The sequence below is a fragment of the Lolium rigidum genome, chromosome 5 (genome assembly GCF_022539505.1).
Source record: "Lolium rigidum isolate FL_2022 chromosome 5, APGP_CSIRO_Lrig_0.1, whole genome shotgun sequence".
NCBI classification, from domain to species: Eukaryota; Viridiplantae; Streptophyta; class Magnoliopsida; order Poales; family Poaceae; genus Lolium; species Lolium rigidum.
Genome location: NC_061512.1, coordinates 17217486 through 17234227, shown reverse-complemented (window position 1 = coordinate 17234227; position 16742 = coordinate 17217486). Strand labels below are relative to the sequence as shown.

At 53.9% G+C, this 16742-nt stretch overlaps 3 protein-coding genes across 4 annotated transcripts; 1 reads left to right on the top strand and 2 right to left on the bottom strand.

The window, feature by feature from the left end:
* The first annotated feature begins 7171 nt into the window (after positions 1-7171).
* LOC124651529 (mitochondrial phosphate carrier protein 1, mitochondrial) lies at positions 7172-10395 on the top strand. The gene is made up of 6 exons (XM_047190609.1): positions 7172-7363; positions 8445-8794; positions 8909-8952; positions 9404-9618; positions 9706-9830; positions 9972-10395. Exons 1-6 carry the CDS (start codon positions 7172-7174, stop codon positions 10018-10020), a joined length of 975 nt encoding a protein of 324 aa, XP_047046565.1. The 3' UTR covers positions 10021-10395.
* A 129-nt stretch (positions 10396-10524) lies between these two features.
* On the bottom strand, positions 10525-13454 carry LOC124651528 (protein PLASTID MOVEMENT IMPAIRED 1). Its single transcript, XM_047190607.1, has one exon. The coding sequence runs from the start codon at positions 13389-13391 to the stop codon at positions 10728-10730; it is 2664 nt and encodes an 887-aa protein (XP_047046563.1). The 5' UTR covers positions 13392-13454; the 3' UTR covers positions 10525-10727.
* A 535-nt stretch (positions 13455-13989) lies between these two features.
* LOC124653535 lies at positions 13990-15962 on the bottom strand. Of its 2 annotated transcripts, XM_047192589.1 has the most exons (4): positions 15768-15962; positions 14545-14652; positions 14229-14445; positions 13990-14191 (listed from the first exon to the last, which is right to left on the bottom strand). In XM_047192589.1, the coding sequence occupies exons 1-3, from the start codon at positions 15828-15830 to the stop codon at positions 14233-14235; spliced, it is 384 nt and encodes a 127-aa protein (XP_047048545.1). In that variant the 5' UTR covers positions 15831-15962; the 3' UTR covers positions 13990-14191; positions 14229-14232. The 2 variants fall into 2 exon arrangements, with proteins under 2 accessions (XP_047048545.1, XP_047048544.1); XM_047192588.1 differs by having other exon boundaries at positions 13990-14445.
* Between the last annotated feature and the right edge of the window lie 780 nt (positions 15963-16742).

Here is a 16742-nt window from a genome sequence, read left to right as displayed (position 1 = left end):
ATGACAGACGCCAGGTAGACGCTTACCTACGAAAAATAAATACTAAAAAATCTGATAATCGCCTAAGTGCCCTTACTCCCAACGTGTGACTCTTATTTGAGTCGCTAGGTAGAACGAAAACAGCTAACCAACTAGCTCTCGCGCGGCCAGAAGGAGCCTTAGCATCGACGTCTACCTAAGCAGCGATGCTAGTGAAAATCCTGGGATCAGACGAGATTCATATCTAATGGTCAGGAAATCTAGCCTAGCGCCCCTGCTTAGCGCCTCTGTTGTACATGCCCTTATGTACCTAGTATATTTGGCTACTCCCTATATTACACACGCTAATCCGAAGACTATCCACGTAACCGGTACACCAACAAAATACAAGGGCCTTGTCTAAAATGAACCACATGCTGTGTCACGACTAAAGCTAGGTAATTCTGAGAAATCAACCTCCCGCGAATTCTCCTTGTAGAAGTAGATGCAATGCTCGATGTATTGATCGGATGCATATGGCGGTACATATATAGGCCACGTCCTCGACTATACAAGGAAGGAGGCGGGCCCAATAGTAAATACAAGGATATGTATCGCTATACAATAACTACGAGAGGATACACATCCAGATATACAAGATATGTATCTCAACACCCCCCGCAGTCGAAGCGTCGCCTGGTCGAACGCATAGACCGGACCGGAACTCCTCAAAAGATGCTGTAGGGAGACCCTTCGTCATGATATCCGCAAATTGTTGGGAGGTGGGCACATGAAGTACTCGAATGTGTCCAAGCGCCACCTGTTCCCGAACAAAGTGGATGTCCAGCTCAATATGCTTGGTGCGGCGATGGTGAACCGGGTTGGCGGAGAGGTAGACGGCGGAGACATTGTCGCAGTAGACCACGGTGGCTTTGGCGACGGGACATGAGAGCTCAACGAGGAGTTGCCGCAGCCGGGAGACCTCGGCAACCGCGTTAGCAACAGCCCGGTACTCCGCTTCGGCGCTGGAGCGAGATACCGTGGGCTGTCGCTTAGACGACCGGGGAGATCGGCGAAGGGCCGAAGTAGACGCGAGTAGCCAGACGTGGAGCGACGCGTGTCGGGGCAGCCTGCCCAATCGGCGTCCGAGTAGGCGACGATGTCCGTGGCGGTGGAGGCGTGGAGAGAGAGACCGAAGTCCATGGTACCACGAATGTAGCGGAGGATCCGCTTGACCGCAGCCCAATGAGGATCCCGCGGAGCGTGCATGTGAAGGCACACCTGCTGAACAGCATACTGCAGCTCGGGGCGAGTCAGGGTGAGGTGCTGCAGGGCACCGACGATGGAGCGGTAAGAGGACGCGTCCGTGGCCAAGGAACCTTCGGTGGCGGAGAGCTTGGACTTCGTGTCGACGGGCGTGGCCGCGGGTTTACAATTAAGCATACCGGCGCGGTCCGGGAGCTCATGGGCGTACTTGCGCTGATGGAGGAAGAAGCCGTCGGTGCGACGGACGACCTCGATGCCGAGGAAGTAGTGCAGAGGCCCCAAGTCCTTGAGGGCAAACTCAGCGCGAAGACGGTCGGTGAGCTGGCGCAGTAGGTCCGTGGAGCTGGCCGTTAAGATGATGTCGTCGACGTAAAGCAGCAGGTACGCGGTGGTGGCGCCGTTGTTGTACACGAACAGCGATGCATCGGAGCGGGTGGAGCGGAAGCCGAGTTGGTGAAGAAACGCTGCGATGCGCTGGTACCGGGCGCGTGGGGCTTGCTTGAGCCCGTATAACGAGCGCGAGAGCGAGGCACACATGGTCGGGGTGGGCGCTGTCGACGAACCCGATGAGGCTGCTGGCGGAAGACCTGCTCCTCGAGATGGCCATGAAGAAAGGCGTTGGAAACGTCCATCTGATGCACGGGCCATGCGCGGGAGACCGCGAGCTGAAGAACGGTGCGGATCGTCCCGGGCTTGACAACCGGGGCGAAGGTGTCGGTGAAGTCGACGCCGGCGCGCGGCGAAAACCACGAACCACCCACCGCGCCTTGTGGCGGTCGAGGGTACCGTCCGAATGGAACTTGTGCTTGAAGACCCACTTCCCGGTGATGACGTTGGCGTGAGAGGGGCGGGGAACAAGCGTCCATGTCCGGTTCCGCGCTGAGGGCGTCGAACTCAGCATGCATGGCCGCAAACCACTGCGGGTCGCGGAGGGCAGCCCGGGCAGAGGTGGGCATAGGCGAGGGCGTGGCTGGTGAAGCCGCGGAAGTCGACGCGGTGCAGACGTACTCGTCCGAGGGGTACCGCGTGCTCGGGACGCGAATCCCCGCACGGGCGCGCGTGAGGGGGCCCGTCGCCGGCGGCGGAGGAGGCGGAGGCGGGGCCGGAGGCGAAGCATCGCCCGAGCTGGGGCTCGAGGGCGACGCGGTCGAGGGCGCAGATGACACGGCGGTGCCCGAGGCAGTGCTCGAGGGCGTCGCGGGCGGTGTCGAGGGCGAGGCGGCGGCGCCCGAGGCGGGGCTCGAGGGCACCACGTGTGAGCCCGAGGCAGGGCTCGAAGGCGTCACGGAAGGCGTCGCAGCTGTAGTAGAGGGAGCGCGCGGAGGCGCTGCCGAGCCAGGGACCTCCACCAAAGTAGGGCCGCGACGCCGCGGACGTCGGTCGCGGGAGGAGAAGTCCTCACGTGTTCTCGTGCAAAGGGAAAGCGGTGCTCATCAAAGTACACGTGCCGGGATGTGATGACGCGGTGAGAGACCGGATCATAGCAACGGTAGCCTTTGGTGTTAGCCGGGTAACCGAGAAAGACACACGGAATGGAGCGAGGTGCGAGTTTATGAGGGGTGGTGGCAGCGGTACTAGGGAAACAACGACAACCAAAAATGCGGAGACCGTCGTATGAGGGGGGTGAGCCAAACAGGAGGTTATGTGGTGTGTAATTCCAGCGAGGGCGACACGGGCGTAGGTTGAGTAGGAGGGTGGCGGTAGAGAGGGCGTCCGGCCAGAACTGAGGTGGCATGTGGGCGTGGAACAAGAGGGTACGGACGCAGTCATTAAGGGTGCGTAGGACGCGCTCGGCGCGGCCGTTCTGCTGGGAGGTGTATGGGCAAGTTAGGCGGAAGATGGTGCCGTGGGTGGAGAGGAGGGTGCGGATGGTGGTGTTGTCGAACTCCTTGCCGTTGTCGGTTTGGAGGGCGAGGATGGGACGACCGAACTGTGTAGACACATAAGAATAAAAGGCGGTGAGTGTTGAAGCGACATCAGATTTCTTACGAAGAGGAAAAGTCCGGACAAAGTGAGAAAAATCATCGAGAATAACAAGATAATAAAGAAAACCAGAATGACTCGGTATAGGGGACGTCCATACATCACTATGAAGTAATTGAAAAGGAAGAGATGCAATCGTGGATGAAGTACTAAAAGGAAGCCGAACATGTTTGCCTAGTCGGCGAGCGTCACGGAGTGAGCCGCCATTTTATTACATGAAAAAGAAAAGCCTCTCATTATTTGACGTAGCGAGGTGGAGCTGGGATGGCCAAGACGAGCGTGCCAAAGGTCGACGCCGGCAGAGCGCCCGAGGTGCAGCGTGAGTGGAGGAAGACGGCTGAACGGGGTACAAGTCGCCGGGACTCTCACAGCGGTGCAAAACCATCCGGGTACGGGCGTCCTTTACAGAAAAACCAAACTCGTCAAATTCCACAGTTACAGAGTTATCGCGAGAAAGAGTTTTGACGGAAACTAAATTCTGAACAAGATGTGGTGAAACTAAGACATTATTAAGAGACAATGGTGTGGAGTTAGAAGGAAAAGGAGTGGAGCCAATATGAGAGATGGGAAGACCAGCACCGTTACCGACGATGATGCGAGAGGAAGTGGATGTTGGAGATGAAGTGGAAAGGTTACCCGGGTGAGCAGCCATGTGTGCGGAGGCTCCGGTGTCCATGAACCGGTCTCCACCGCCGGGGTAAGCGCCCGGCGAGGGGCGTGGCGAAGGGCGGTGTACAACGCGGGGTCCCGGTGGGCCGTCGGGGCTGCGGCATCATGCCGCCGTAGACGGGAGCGTAGGGCAGGCCGGCGGGAGCTCGTGGTGGCGCGGCGAGGAAGGCCTGGTGCGTCGGCGGACGGGGGCCGACGGTGCCGGGGACGAGGGCGTGGAACGGGCATGGTGTAGGCGTGCACGACCCCCGTCCGGGGGTTGTGTCCGCCCGCCCACGGCGGAGTGGGGTGTGAGTACCCGGGCGCGGACCGACGATGCCGGGGCCGCCGTTGTGGCCACCGCCACGGCCACCACCACGGCCACGGCGACGGCCGCGGCCACCGCCCCTCCTCCTTGGTGCTCTGTTGCGGGCGAGGCGCGAGTGTGGAGGGGCGGGGGTGGGCGCCGGTGGAGCTCCTCCGCCATGAGGAAGAACGCTGCTGCCGCTGGCCCATAGAGCGGTGTGAACCGCCCGGGTGCGCACACCCTTCAGCCGGCGTTCCTCCAGCCGGAGGTAGTCGACCGCCCGCTCGAACGTAGGGTTGGTCATGAGGGTGAGGTTGGAGGCGGCGTTGCCGAGGTCCTCGCTAAGGCCGGCGGTGAGGGTGGAGAGGAGGAGCTCGTCGCCAATCCGGAACCCAAGGTCCTGGAGCTCGTCGGAGATTGCCTTGAGGCGCGGGCGATAGGCGTCCAAGGTTTGATCACCCCGGGGTGTGCCGAAGAATTCCTGCTGCAAAAAGACAACACGTTGGAGCTTGTTATTGGTGAAGAGGCCGTTGATCTTTCCCCACACCGTGCGGGCATCATCGCCTTCCCGAACGACGGTCTTGAAGATGTCCGGCGAGACGGTGAGGAAGAGCCGGCGGATGATGGTGGCGTCGATGGCCGGCCGGTCGGCGTCGCAGAGCGAGGAGGTCGGCGGTGCCGTCGATGTGATCGCGCGAGGTTGTACTCGCGGAAGAGGAGGTAGAAGTACGTCTTCCGGGCGAGGTAGTTGGCGGCGGTGGTGGACAGCTAGACGGGGACATGGTCGGTGATGGCGACGGCGCGGAGCTGGCCGGGGTCGGGGATGGAGGAGTCGGCGAAGGGGTTGGAGCTAGGGGTTGACATGATGAGGAAGGGGAGGCGGCGCGCGGCTGGAGAGGGAGGAGAGGCGGCGGCTGCTAGGATTTAGGGGTTGGGGGGGGGGGGTGCGGCGCACGGGGAGGAGAGGCGGCGCGCGGCTAGGGTTTAGGATCTAGGAGGTGTCTGATACCATGTAGAAGTAGATGCAATGCTCGATGTATTGATCGGATGCATATGGCGGTACATATATAGGCCACGTCCTCGACTATACAAGGAAGGAGGCGGGCCCAATAGTAAATACAAGGATATGTATCGCTATACAATAACTACAGAGGATACACATCCAGATATACAAGATATGTATCTCAACACTCCTTATCGATGTATCAACCACCCTTATGCGGCTATAAGTCGTAGATGGGTGGCAGGACTTGGCCAGCCCCTGAAAAAGGCGCCGCCTTAGTGTCGGCGACGACGTACATTTTGCCGTGGAAGTTTAACCCATAACAACAGCAACATCACGCCAGAATCCATGTTCTCCCCAACTACGTGTCCCCAAATGCGTGGATTCTAAGAAATAAAACGACATCAAAGATGCTGCCATGGCCGACAGGACAACCCAATCTCGGGTTTCAATCAAAGACATCACCCCTGGGTGGGGCGATCGCATAAGTAAAACCGACTAAAGCTACATATGTGATGTTGAATTGCATTGTAGGTTTAGGATTCGTTGTGAACGCTTCCAATAGTGAAAATAAGTCAATTCTAATTGTGTTTTGAAATAATAGGAAATAAGTTGTTTTTCATGTTGAGGGTAAGGAATAAGTTATGAACACTCCGGTCCGCTCGTCTCCCGAATCACCCCCAGACAACATCGGGACGAACCCTAGCGTTGTCAAAGTGAGAGAAGCTCTATGGGGAGATGTTGGCCGACGTGATCTCGTTTCGCCGATTTTGTGGATATGCACAACGCCTTCGTCCGAAGCAAGGTTAGCGACCATGATCTTCCTTGGATCACCTTGTTCTCGATGCGGCACTCCTCCCTCTCTTTGAGGGGTGTTAGCGAGTGATAACCAGACAGCCAATATCAAGATGCTCGCCTTGCTTGGTGTGATGACGATGGAAGACGAAGTACATCTTTGCTCGAGTTGACCATTTGAGATCTATTAAGTCGAGCACTATGTCCTTAATCGTCGTGAATGGATGGGTTGTATCCTCTTCTTCATTACAGAGGTTGAGCCGTTGTCTCTCTTCGTTTTTTATTAAGCAACAAGACTCTACAAATAAAGCACATTTACATCATCCATCAACAAAGGTAAAATAAAATTAGGTGGCTCCTCAAGCCAAACGGCTGGTTGACTTGCACACTCCTTTGCTAAACCATGAGCTACCTTATTAGCATTTTTAGGACAAAAAGAAAACTCTATTATACTAAAAGTTGTAGCTTGAATATCAATACGACGTTGATGCCGGCTGCAGGCGAGGTCTTCGTTGATGTCTCCGAGCATTTACAACATATGGATAAATTTGTTGCTACACCATTTTTACGGTTTTGCTACAATTACAAAATATGTTTGTTGCTGGGTATATCTCCGGTGAGTTCTCCGACGAGTTCCCCATCGAAGATATCCATTTTTGCTACAATAGCACATTTTTTGCTACGCGCTCTTCGGCGAGATCCTCGGCGAGCCTCCGGTGGTCTGTCCGGCGAGTTCGGCATCTTTCTTTTATTTCGTCGGTGAAGTGTTTTTTTGCTACACTGAAGCCAAAAAAAAAACAAGATTTTTTTTCTAATCGGCAGCAAAAAAGACATGTCTTAGGACCGATTTGTTTCCTTGTTTGAGAAAATTTTCTTCCCTTTTTTTTTTTCTCGACATCGCTGTTTCTTCCTGAATGAGACGGACCAGCCCAAGTGCAACCCAGCATACGGCCCATAGCAATCACACTCACTGACAGTTATAAAATAATCACACTCAGTGACACGTAGGCTGTCCTAGGGTTTAAGGCCCTCGCCGTGCCAAGTCAGCGGCTCGAACGGCCCGCGGCCTGGCCACGTGGCCCACTCCCGGTCCAGTCTCCACGAACGCCGGAACCCAAATTACTTGTCGAGAATCCCTCCTCTCTTTCTCCTCCGCTTCTTTTTCCTCTTCCCACCTCGCGCGTTCGCGCGCCCGATTCGTCGCCGCCGGAATGGCCGCGCGCGGAGGCGGAGGTGAGTCGGCGGCGGCCAGCGTGGCTTCGGCGGCGGGAAGGAGCGGCGGCGTAGGGATGCGGCTCTTCTCGCCGGAGTACTACGCGCTCTGCTTCGGCGGCGGGACGCTGGCGGCCGGCACCACCCACCTCGCCATCACCCCGCTCGACGTCCTCAAGGTCAACATGCAGGTACGGCCCGGTTCCTTCGTCTCAGACATCCGGGGAACGTGCGCGGAGGGGAATGCTGGTGGGGTTTGCTGGTTGGGATTCTAGCCCGCGAGAGGGAGAAATGGACTTAGGGTGCTCGCTCGAATTACCGCGAGGTTGATCCTCTGCCTGCCTCGGCAAGTGGCTAGGGATTCTAATTTTGGGAATGGTATTGTGTAAGCTCCAGCCTTGGGCGTAGCTAATATATGTTGTTACCTGAAATAACATGCTAGTATATGTAGTGGTATGTGAATCTTTTTTTTTTTTTGAGAAACACAGTATAAACGCAGACCCTCACATACACGTGCATACACTCACCCCTATGAACGCACGCACGCACACCATACCCCTATGAGCACCTCCGGAAGGCTGAGCCGGCGGATTGGATCTTGAAATTGACGAAGTCACCACAGGCGCCTCGCTGTCGACGGGAACGTCGCCTCCCACTGAATGAATATTCCGCCTTTATAAGACACACAGATGTCAAACCCGGGGTTTGAACTCTGGTGGGCTGGGGATACAACCATCCTCCTAACCACCCAACCTCAGGTTGGTTCTCTAGGTCATGTGAATCAGGGAGATGTTGAGTTCCTCGCTGAAATTGTTCTCACATGGAACTTTTTCCTGTTTTTTTACCTAGCGTTTGATTATAGAAGAATCGGAAGGATCATGCTGTGATTGGACATGAAGAAAAAAGTATATTTTAGCTGGAACTGAAGACATGTGTATTTTCTAGAATGACAGGGATCCTCTATCCTGTTCGATTCAAGCAACGAAACCATACAGATTTCTGGAACCATGAACGAAAATAAAAGCAGACACAAAGCTAAAGGTTCTTAACAACAGCAGGAACTAGAAAGTGTAACCGTTTTCCGTTTAAGAAAGTGTAACCGTCTAAACAACAGTTTTCCCGAAACAAAGTCTGTGTATTAACCTGTGATGGGGATGTTCCCACTTTCATGCCAAAATTTCTAGTGCACCGTATCATATCACCACCAGTTAAGTAATAATCATAAAGATGTCTCCGGTTTCGTGATCTCACTCCTTCATCACTTTTGATCAGGTGAATCCCGTGAAGTACAACACTATATTCTCGGGATTGAGCGTTCTCGTGAAAGAAGAGGGTGCCTCGTCGCTGAGGAGAGGCTGGGGCGGGAAACTTTTCGGCTATGGTGCCCAGGGCGGTTGCAAGTTTGGTTTCTACGAGTTCTTCAAGAAGCAGTACTCTGATGTGCTGGTGGGCAGCAATAAGAGCACGATTTACTTTCTTAGCAGCGCATCTGCTCAGATCATAGCCGATGTTGCCCTCTGCCCGTTTGAATCGGTGAAAGTCCGTGTGCAAACGAATCCCATGTTTGCGAAAGGTTTGGTCGATGGCTTCCCAAGGGTGTATGCAGCTGAAGGCCTGTCTGGGTAAGCTTCCTTTGTATCCTTAGATCATTAGATGCACTCTTCGTGTGTCTGGACACATGATATGTTGTCTTGCTGAGTTACAGCCTTAAGTAAGTACATTCTTGTTTATTGCAGATTTTACAGGGGCCTTATACCACTTTGGGGACGAAATCTTCCATGTAATAACTCCCCCTCCCCTGTTTCACATATTATTTGTCACAAAATACTACTGGGTCAATTAAAGTAATTAGTGAGAAAGTTATACGAGTGTTACTGTTTTGTGCCAAGAAGATAAATCTGGTTAGATATATGGTATATTATAGTTATATGAGTGTTACTTCTGAGCTAAGAAGATAAATCTGGTTAGATATATGGTATATGCATATTCATGGAAAAATGGTCTCAGACATTTAGCACAAGGAGTTGAATCTTGCTTGCTTTATTGATTTTTATCAGACAAAGTTAAATGTACTTGGTACTTGACTAAAGAAAAGTAGAGTCCAGGAACTAATTCTGAGAGGCAAGCATGGTTTTTATCTCTATCGTGCATCAGGAATTAAATGTACATTGGTCCATCTTTTCTTCTCACTTGCCCAAGTTTATCTTATACCTCACTTTGTCTTCCTGCAGTTTCTATGATAATGTTTTCGTCATTTGAGCATACCGTGGACTTCCTATACAAGAAGGTCATTCAAAAGAGAAAAGAAGATTGTTCAACAGCGCAGCAGCTTGGTGCTACATGTCTGGCTGGATATATATCTGGTGCTGTTGGTACAGTTGTTTCAAATCCTGCAGATAACATTGTCTCATCTCTGTACAACAAAAAGGCTAAAAGTGTTATACATGTAAGGATGTGAATCTACCTTTCCATACAAGTTAGTTATATTAAAGCCTTAACATCCCATCGATCTAATACATTCTGTCCCTTTCAGGCTGTGAAAAGCATTGGATTACGTGGATTGTTCACAAGAAGCCTACCCATCCGTATCACCCTTGTAGGGCCTGTCGTAACCATGCAGTGGTTCTTCTATGATTCTATTAAGATATTTACTGGATTGTAAGTTGTCTACTTATTTAGTTAGCATGGTTTACAACTGCTGTTGCCTAGCTCTGATGTACTGACTGGATTTCAACTGTGCATTCCTGAAAACTTTCTTGCGGGATTGCATTCTGATGAGTGTCGATCTGTTTATTTCAGGCCACCCAGTGGAGGGCTTCCTCGTGAACTGGAAGAAGCTAACAAATGATATGACCTGTTCCACAAAAGTTCATTGATACATTTTTTTGGTATAGCGAAATCTCTGAGAAGTATTTTATCCACAGTTCTGACTGATTATGGGAAGCGTGAGTGTGATTTGTAGTTTAGGGAACAGCAACTAACCGAACTGTTCGAAGATGCACCTTAGACAACCATAAGTCCATGAACTTTAGCACCCCTTTGGCACATATGTTATAGCCTGGTGCCCTGGCGGCGTGTTCATGTTTTGTAGTATCTCCACTTTGAAGATTGTTGCCAGGAAAATGTACTTTTGCTATGTATACAAATGATTGTCCGAAAGTCCATTGTAAATAATTATGTGGAGGATGAAAACTGGGATCATGAGATTATGTCTTATGTTATAATTATGTATATGTTTTCTTATTGATTGAGTTATCTTACAAGTAGCCATCTACAGTATTATTGAGAGGTAAACACTTTGCACCACTACTGCAACTCTGCAAGAGTTGCGACTCCCAGTTCCTCAATCCTATACAAAATGAAAATATACTTACATTACTTCTTTCAAAAAACTACTTACAGTATTCTCATCAACATGAATAAAACAAAATGTAGAAAGAAAACATTGACAGTGTTATTTTACAGCTACAAATTACAGTGCAGGAACTAAGTAAACAATTGGCGATGTGAAGAAATGTTTTCAGCTGCAGAGCAGAGACGCTCACCGGCAGGCGGCTACTTGGTTGCTATCTTCACGTCGGGGTTGCGCATCGGCTTTAGCCACATGTCGGCGACCACCCTCGATGACATGCTCCAGAGCACGTCATGGCCGGCCTTCACCGCGGCCGCCTGCCGTCCCTTCTTGCCGGCCTTGCCCAGCCCGTAGGCGACGAGCCAGTGGGACGCTGTAAGCCGCTGCCTCTCGCCGTCCCACACATTACGCCGGTCGGCCGACTTCAGCCGTAGGCCCCCGACGTGCATGTTAGCCACCTTGAACCTCGGCTCGTCGTCAGAGCTGGTAGCGGCGCGACCGGCCTGGATGACCACGATGGACGGCGCGCCGACCGCTTCGTACCGGCGCATGGGATCCCTAAGCTGTGCCACCACCAGCATGGTCACCGCATCTGCGCCTATGCAGGCGATCGCCCACTCCTCCGGCGGCACGGCGGCGTCCAGCGGGTGGCCATCGTCGGGGTTGTCGGTGACCGGGGACACGTCGAACGGGGCCTGCTCCTCTGCAATGCCAGCCTGCACCTTGAGCGCCTCGATGGCCATCGTCTCGATCTTCTGCAGCGAGAACGCCAGGATCTCCTCCACGGTCACCGGCCCCTCGCTGGCATTCCAGATGCCGGTGGCGATCCTCTCCCTGCGCCCTTCGCTCATCGCCGAGGACATCATCCGGAGCAATGACACGGACTCGGCTGCGCTGGAGCTCGCGCCGAGATCCTTGCCCCGTGCGCTGATGATCGCCGACGCCATGCCCTCAAAAGCGATCTGCTCCGCCGTCTTGCCGACCACCTCGTCCGTGGCGGTGAGCGCGCCCAGCTTCTCCGTCAGTGCCTCGCACCCGCCGGCGCACAGCCGCTGGAACACCTCGGCGCCGCCGCCGGGGAGCTTCTGGCCGCGAAGGATGAACGGCTTGGACAGCTGCATGGCGAGCTTGGGTAGCTCCTTCCTCGCCACGGGGATGTCGAACGGGTTCGTCGCGGCCAGGTAGCCGCCGTCCCGTGTCTGCACGATGGGGCCGAGCCCCTTGCCGAGATCAGAGATGAAGCAAGACTCGTCAGCGCCGCCGGAGCCAGGCTTCGCGCCGGACTTGAGCGACGACACCTGAGGAGCTGACTTGGCATTGTCGATGTCTCCTTGCTCCATCAGCTGCAGGAACTCCCTGGTGACCTCCTCCTCGTCGGCGTCCAGCCCTGCCGCCTCGTCCTCCTGGGGCTCCGCCGGCTTGTCAGCCTCGTCTTGCGGCATGTCGCCGAGCATCAGTGCCTCGAGCGCCTTGATCTGGTTGGTGATCGCATCGAGCTCGTTGAGGCGCCACATGCTCGCGCTGTCGTGCACGACTTCCTTGACCACCTCTTCACCGGCCGCGGCAGGGCCATTGTCACCCTCTTCTTCATCTTTCTTGGCTTCATTCTCGCTGCCAGCGTCGGCGTTGGCGTTCGTTTCATCCTTCTCTTCTTGTCCCTCCATGCCTTTGTCGACGACGTCGAAGTCCGGGAACTCGTCGTCGTCAGCCTCCAGCTCAGGTTGCGGCTCCGGCTCTCTCTTCTGCGCCTCCTGTTCCGTCTTTTGCTCCTGCTTGGGCTCCGGTACCACTGGAGGATTGGGCTCGTCGAGTTTGAAGTCGTCGATGCCACTCAAGTCTGGCAACGTTGATCCCTTCGCCGGCGTCATCGACGGTTCTGATCGCGATACCTTGGGGCTCGTGATGCTAAACGACGTCTTGCTCTGCTTCCGTGCGAACAATGCTGCCGACGACGACGAGCCAGCAGTCTTGGTGGAAGCTGGCTGGCTGTAGAGCCCGACGCCGCCGTCCTCCATGATCTGGAATGCGAGCTTGACGACGAGCTCGCCGCCCTTGGCCTTGCCGGCAAGCGGGAAGGCCATGTCCCACTGTCGAACGCGCTCGCCCTCCCGGCTCTTCTCCGTGGACTCCTTCACAAGGGCGCTCAGGTCCACGGCGCTCTGGCCGAAGTCCAGCTCCGGCGCGTCCACGGCAACCACGGACAGGATGAACGGGCGGGGCTCGAACTTCGCCGGAGGCTTACCTGCACCCCCACCGCTGCAGTAGACGTGGCACCGGAGGAAGAGCGTCTCCTCGAAATCCGCCGCGCCCTGCTGCACGCGGGACGGCATGGTCTGCACGGCGCCGTCGCGCGTCTCCTTCTTGCGCACGGCCACGGCGAGGCGGAGCCCGTCCATGGACGACGGCAGGCCCTGCGCCGCCGCCACCTCGACGGAGAAGAGGCAGCTGAGGCGGGTCATGCCGATGTGCGAAAGCGCGCGGATGGGTTTCCAGCCCCATATCCCCTTCTTCTTCTCGCCTCCGCCAGTGGCGGCCAGAGCCACTGGGCCCATCGACGTCGCCGCAGCGAAGCTCTGGCTCTTTGACGGGATCGCTCCCATGTCGTCGTCCTCGTCGTCATCCGGGTCTTTCTTACCCACCTTGCTCCTCGACCGGAACGGCGACGTCATGGACAGGCGACGGGTGCGCGGGCGCGCCACCTCGGCCCGGACCGCGTCGGCCGTGGCGGCATCGTCGCCGCCGCCCCCGCTCGAGCGCGGGAGGACGAGCGACGCGTGGCGGCGGTTGCTGTGCGCCTGGTAGAGCGTGTGGCTGAGCGCGTCGAGCTCGCGGAGGGTCTGGTCGCCGGACTTGCCGTCGTTGGCCATGGGGGGCAGCTAGTGCTCGTCGTCACCACACCCGCTCACGGGCAGCCACCCAACGAGTTCGTAAGCAGCTCGTGAAGAAGCCAAAAGAGCACGCAGTGTTGCTCGAGAGAGTGGATAGATAAGACGTGATTGTGAAGTGTGTGGCGGTGGGACGGGAGGTCGCCGCCAATCCCGCCATGGCGACAGCTTTGGAGCGATCCGGAGGGAGCGGGTGGCGGAGGTACGGCCAGCTTGAGCTCGTGGTGTTCTTGCGGTCGTTGGTTTCGCGCCAAGAGGCTAAGCTGACTGGGACCAGTTGATCTGAGCAGCCAACGGATTACGTGATGGATAGCCCAGATTTTAGAATGCTCTCGAGCTTATTCCAAGGAAAGGATGTGTGGCAGACCTCGTCTGGCAACAGAATACAGTACTGAATAAATCGTTTGGCATGACTCTGGCTTCAGACACAACATATCTTTGACACTTACAAGGGATAGCAGCTACAGAGAAACGCAACAAACACCCACAGGGGGTCAGGAACCAGATAGATACAAGTTTATGCATATTACAAAAAGTAGTGTAGGTGTAGCTGTGAAACTGAAGCAAAGGAGATAACACATGAAACCAAACAATGCTTGACAGATTTTATTACCTCACTGGTCTAAAAAAAATCAGTATAGTACATCAACAACATGTGAGATTATTCTCTCTTCTGCACAAATAAACCTTTGATACAGAGCTGTGATGTGTGTTTATTTTCTGTTTTGCCCCAAAGCAAAGAGAACCATAGATACAAAGCTGGAGGGAACATGTAGAAGAATTCTGACGCGAAGAAGTACAGGGTGGGTTTCAGTCCAAGCTATTACTTGGATTTCTCCTGCTCTTCCAGGTCGCCGCTAGTTCCCGCAAACCCTCGCCTTTCATCGGCCGATGCGGTGATGACGGGCATCCATACATCGGCGGTGCTGCTCAGAAGCGATTTCACCTCTGGATCAGATGTCATGGCAGAAGATATCATCTTGTCAACATTCTCGAGCCTTGCTGACAGTCTGTCCAGCTCTGCAGCTATCTCTAACTGAAAAGAGAGTTGGACGAAAGCTAATGAGACAATATGACATGGCTTGGTGGAAAGAGGAATAACTAGATGTGGTAGTAGTAAGAGAATTGCAGTTACCTCATCAAGTTGCTTAGGTGCCTGCTGTGGAACCTTGGTCACTTCTAGGCCTAGTGCTTCAATCTTTGCTCTCAGTTCTACCTCTTCCTGGTTGCTCATTGACTCCACCTACGTTTTGTTTAGAAAATGAAGACATGTCAGTTTATCACAATCCCATCACTGCAAGACTAATGATGTATTCAGTACTGATATAAGGATATGAGAGTGAATTATCATATATACCCAGCAGACTGAGATATAAGTGTAAACTAACAGTACAAACTGCAACCGGTAATATCATTGGACTAATCATGGCAAATTGGAAATGGCAACAAAGCATTATATTTCTTGTCAATATGTAGATACAGCTGGAGACGGTGCCAGTAGATGGTCGGAAGTACCAAGGTAAAACTCACTCCAGATCATCATTTACAGAAACATAATATATGCTATGTTCTATTTGGTCTCTGATGAAATCCAGAAAACAGCTTACAAAAATCCTGATTAATGATTATCTTTATTCTGCCATAGCAATAGTAACTAAGCATTATATTTCTTGTCAACGTATATGTAGATACAACTGGAGACAGTGCTAGTAGATGGTCGGAAGTCCAGAGGTTTAACACTCCAGATTATCTGAGTGATGGATGCGCCACCGCCACCGCCACCAGACCGGGATGACTGCAGGTGACTCCGAACAAAACCTGTTCAGCCTACCAGGCCCCTGCCAAGAGGGTAAACCGACAAACAGATGATGAATGGTGTTACACAGACAGCTCATCCAGCCCTGTTCTGTGTGAGGTGGAAATTTGCACGGCACCAAGCTGCGACGGCAATCCACCGGCGACAGGAGCAGGACCAGGTAGGTTCACATTTTTTAACAGGCAAGCATTGTCATTACCACGTTTACTCACATCCACAGGCGATGCTAATCTGCTAACGAAAATGCTCCACCAGCGGTAGTAATTACTTGGGTTTAGCCAAGATGGTTTACACCAAAAACACATCTGTTTGTTTTAGACAGCAAGGACATCTGTTTAAACAGAGCCTGACGGGATAAGGCAACGGCCGATACGCTATTCCAATCGAGATCCAGGAATCGAAAAAAACGCACGCGGACGCTCCAGATCGGATCATCTAGAAGCGCCGGGACGGCCTGGCACCCCCGACGCGGCCGGCGCGGAATCGACGGCACGGATCGAGACGGCGGAAGGAGGCGTGACGCGCGCGTGCGCGTAGCATACCTGCTGGAGAAGGTCGGAGAGGAGCTGGAAGAGCTGCGCGTCCGGCCTCGCCTCCCCCGCCATCGCAAACCTCGCTCCGCGCAAACTTCCGTTGATTTCTCGACGGAATTCTTCTCCGTCGAGCCTGTTCTTGCGTTCGCCGGTTTGGTTGGATGCTTGGCTTGGCTTCGCCGTGATTAGGCCTGACGTGTCACTGGATCCGGAGTTGTCAACCGAGTCTTGTTGGGCTTCGTGGAACAGAGCTGCTAACGTAGAGCCCACTAACAAACACTACTAATATTTACTACATAACTTGTTTTTTTTTACCAAAAACACTCTTTTCCTTGATGTAGTAGGAGTAAAAGAACACACATGAAAATGAAGGGAGACACGACTCAACCTCAAGCGGTCGGTCGATCGACGTGTCCATACCGTACGTACGTGACCTTTACTTGTTCAACACACACGTCTTTATATTCTCTTCTTTTGGCAACGAAGCCAGATTGTATAATACTCCGTATGTGACTTGAAGGAAGGAAATGCATACTGCAGCCGATCTACGTGTATTCACACATGAAAATGCTACAGATTATTAGAGCATCTCCACCGGCGCGCCCGATAGCGGCCCTGATAGCTTTTTGGGGGCCGGGGGCGAAAATGGGCTCGCACCGGCGCGCCCCAAACGGCGCCGGCGATTTTTGGTGCCCAATAGAAGAGCCGGCAACCCCGTGTCGGCCCCTTCGCCAAGGGTGCGAATCGGGCGCGCCGGCGCCTCGCGAGGCTGAAAATTTTGGGCGTGGGAGCCGCCTGTCAGCCACACAACAACAAAATATACATATTCTCCCCCAAAACCCCGTCCCCTCCGCCGTTCATTTCTCCCGCCAGCCGCTCAATCTCCCATCCAGCATCCAACCCAAAAAAAACCTCGCCGCCGCGCCATGCCACCGAAGAGAAGGACTCCGGCGAAGGCAGCGAAGCCGCCGATGAAGGCGCCGC